Source organism: Echinops telfairi, unplaced genomic scaffold (genome assembly GCF_000313985.2).
Source record: "Echinops telfairi isolate 266 unplaced genomic scaffold, ASM31398v2 ScPeMD7_655;HRSCAF=1070, whole genome shotgun sequence".
NCBI lineage: Eukaryota > Metazoa > Chordata > Mammalia > Afrosoricida > Tenrecidae > Echinops > Echinops telfairi.
This window is the reverse complement of record NW_022104553.1, coordinates 21,740,316-21,743,847: the sequence shown is the minus strand read 5'-3', so window position 1 is coordinate 21,743,847 and position 3,532 is coordinate 21,740,316. Positions and strand designations below refer to the sequence as shown.

General features: G+C 59.0%; 1 protein-coding gene across 1 annotated transcript in view; it reads left to right on the top strand.

Annotated features, from left to right (window-relative positions):
• The window catches only part of PRRG2 (proline rich and Gla domain 2), a 10,616-nt gene that overhangs the window by 442 nt on the left and 6,642 nt on the right, over positions 1-3,532 (top strand). Inside the window, exons 3-5 of the mRNA XM_004710668.2 lie at positions 2,163-2,260; positions 2,622-2,797; positions 3,317-3,356. Of these exons, the coding sequence (XP_004710725.1) occupies positions 2,176-2,260; positions 2,622-2,797; positions 3,317-3,356 (301 nt within the window). The 5' untranslated portion in view covers positions 2,163-2,175. The remainder of the gene's footprint in view (positions 1-2,162; positions 2,261-2,621; positions 2,798-3,316; positions 3,357-3,532) is intronic.

Below are 3,532 nucleotides of genomic sequence, written 5' to 3'. Positions count from 1 at the left end.
GCCCTGCACCTCGTGCAGAAGTGTTCCCAGCTGGAGGAGGGAAGGGTGCCCAGGTGGAGGGAGAGGTTACATCCTACCCAGAGCCACTCTTTTGGTGTTCTGCCACCTCGGGCCCCAAAGGCAGCGGCGTTGCTAAGGAGGGCTGCTCCCTAGCAACGGAGACTGGCCAAGCTGGGGGCATCCTTACCTGACCAGTCCACCCCCTCCCCTCTGAGTTCTGAGTCCTCCCCCTGGTGACTGCAGCCTTGTTGCTAAGGGGGGCTGCTCCCTAGCAACGAAGGCTGGCCAGGCCAGTCTGAGGAAGTACCTGGCTAGCTGGCTTCCCCTCCCCCACAGCCCCATCCAGTCTGGGCCTGGTTGCTAAGGGGGCCTTCTCCCTAGCAACCAGGCCTAGTCAGGCCCAAAGACCCAAGGCCTCCTGCCCACTGCAAAAGACACACACGCACACACACATCCCCATCCGGGCACAGAAGCCCCACCCCCTTTTGGCCTGGTTGCTTGGGTGGGGGGCGAGAGGGGGCAATGCACCTTAGCAACAGGCCCCAGTCCTAGGTTGCTTCGTTCACATTGGCTCCTGGTTGCTAGGGGCGGCCCCTCTTCCACGACCCGCCCAGAGAAGCCGGGTGCCACCCCCAATCTACCTGACAAGTGTCTTGAATCTGCAGGATTGGCCTTGTCGAGACTAGTTTGCTAAGGGGGCTTAGGAAAGCCCAGGGGCCCTGGTTGGAGGAAATAAAGGCCAAAGAAAGCCCACTCAAACCGCCCATCCAGGCCGCACCAAGCCTGAGCGCCCCGCCTACCTGTGCTGGCTCCGTTTCCTTCGAGATGAGGCTTTGGGTTACTACTGGAGGGGATGGGAATGGGGGGCAGGGGGGGGCTGCACCTCCCAAAGCAGGTCTTAGGAGCTCTCCTTGTAACATAGGTCCCCCAAATCATTTGGCCGACCACCCCCTTTTCAGGAAAAAAAAAATTAAGTGCCTGCTCCCCTTCCACTCCCCCAATTAAAAATTTTGATATGAGAGATGGCAATCCAGGATAAAACAGAGGTGTCCACCCTGGTGGTGCCGTGGGTAGCCTGCTGGGCTGCTAACGGCCAGGTCCCCAGTTCGAAACCACCAGCGGCTCGCTCCAGGAGAAAGAGGCTGGGAAACCCACAGGGGCAGTTCTACCCCGCGCTGTGGGGTCGCTATGAGTTGGCGTTAAACTCGATGGCCTCGGGTTTTGTTTGTGGGAGAAGAGAGGCTGCACTGCGTCCATTTATCCCAAGGTGGGCGACAGTTCCCCGCTGGGGGAGCGCTGAACCATCCAGGGGATGCTGCAAAAGCCAATCCCTCCTCCTCCATCCCTGATGCAGAACCTGGCTTAGGGACCCTGGTGACCTGACTCTGCCCTCCTGGGACTTAGAAGTGCTAGGCTCCTGGCCCAGTTGTCCAGGATAGCTGCCTCCCATCCGCCCCCCCCCCCCAACCCCCGTCAGTCATTCCCCTGGAACTGGGAGCACTCGCTGGGTTTCTGTTTCTGTGTCTCCCGTAGTCTTTGCCCTCTGTGGGTGGATGTGGTAGTGATCTCAGAGAAGGGTGGATCCATACTATGTGGAGGTTTGCCAGGACTCCCATTACCAGCTGAGGAGCTTAAGTTCCAACCCCCTGCAGGGAAAGACCAGCACTGGAGGCCCACTGCCCACATGGCTCAGAGCATGCTTCTTCTACTTGCAAAACACTTCGGTGTGAGCTTGGGCACGCTAGGTTACTTCCTCGTCCCGTCTGCTTTCCCCTCTGTAAAATGGGTATAGTAATTGGAGTCTTGTGCAAATCAGGATCCCTGGGGTGGGGTGGGGGTGGTAGTGGTTATGTGTTGGGCTGCTAACTGCAAGGTCAGCAATTTGAAGCCAACAGCCACTCTGAGGAGGGGGAATGACAAACCAGGGACTTTCTACTCCCCTGAACAGTTACAGCCTTGGAAACCCACAGGGGCAGTTCTACGCCGTCTACGCAACTGGCTGGCAGTGAGTTTGGTCTGGGTTGGCGGTGAACAACTGAGAACAGCGGCTCACACAGAATACAGAAATTCACCAATCCTAGAGGCTGGGCTAGACTGGTTAGGAGGACTTTGCTTTGGTCCTCAGAGGCTGACCAACTACTGTATACCCCACCTGGTTCTAGGTGTCCACAAAATATGAGGGGCCACCCCTCTCTACTGCTGCTGTACCTGGGATTGACCACCTGCCTGGACATCACTCCCAGTGGGGAGCAGGATCAAGGTGGGTGTTCGGGAAGAGTTGGGGGTCCAGGTGGTGCTAATCTTACCCAGTTCCAGTACCACCAGTCTGGAGTCCAGGCCCCAGCCCCACTCCTCCCTCAGACCTGGGAGCCTAGGTTCCTCAATGCCAGACCCCCTGCCCCTCTCAGACCTGGAAGTTTGGTCCTCAACCCCTTCCTCCCTCAGACCCAGCAGTCCAGGCCCCTAGCCCCCTCTTCCCTCAGACCCAGGAGTCCAGGTCCCCAGGTCTCTGGTCCCTAGTCCTCCAGGATTCCATACTTCACCTGTCCACTTCCTTCATGTCCCCAGACTTAAGGACCCTCCATTTCTCTCTCTCTCTCCCTCCTGTCCTTTGAGCCCAGAAGTCTTCCTGGACTCCCCAGAGGCTCAGAGTTTCCTGGGCAGCCGCAAGCGAGTGCCCAGAGCCAATCACTGGGACCTGGAGCTGCTGACACCAGGGAACCTGGAGCGGGAGTGCATTGAAGAGCGGTGCTCCTGGGAGGAAGCGAGGGAAGTCTTCGAAGACAACACACTGACGGTGAGGCCCCAGAGGCTGCGCACCCTGGGGTCCCAGGCTCTCCATCTTCTCTAGACCCTCAACTCCCGCCTCCCAGGGGGCCAGGGTGGCGTGTTCTCCAGCCCTGATGGTGGGCCACACCTTAGACTGCTAGCCTGGAGGTCAGCGGTTCGAACTCCCCGCAGCCTCTCCCTGGGAGAACACCGGGGCTGCCTGCTCCGGTCAGGGTTCACAGTCTTGGAAACCTAAGGGAGCAGTCCTGCTCTGTCCTGTAGGGTCCCTAGGGGGTCACAGTCAACTCCATGGCACTGAATTGGGTGATAGGGCTTTGCTGGGTGCTGCCTAGCTGGATCTCCAAGAGAAAGGCTTTTGACTCCCGTCAAGAGTGGCAGTCTCGGAAACCCACAGGAGCAGTTTGACCCCCATCCTACAGGGTCACTGAATCAGCATCGCAGGGCAGGGAGTTGGGTTTGGTAAGGGCTGGGTGAGTCCCCAACTGATGTGCTTCCCCCCACCCCCCCACCCCGGACTCCCTTCCAGGAGCGCTTCTGGGAAACCTACACCTACAATGGCAAAGGAGGTGAGTGGGCCCCACCCCCACCCCTGGGACCTCGCTCAGCTAAGGCTACCCTCCCCATGGAGACCAAACCGGGGTCCCCATACCCCCTAGGAAGTCTGCCTTCCCAAGCCGGTGCTGCCCACATTGAATTCCCGAATGATGGGGCTGTGGAAAGCTTCCCCCTCCCTGCCTGAGAC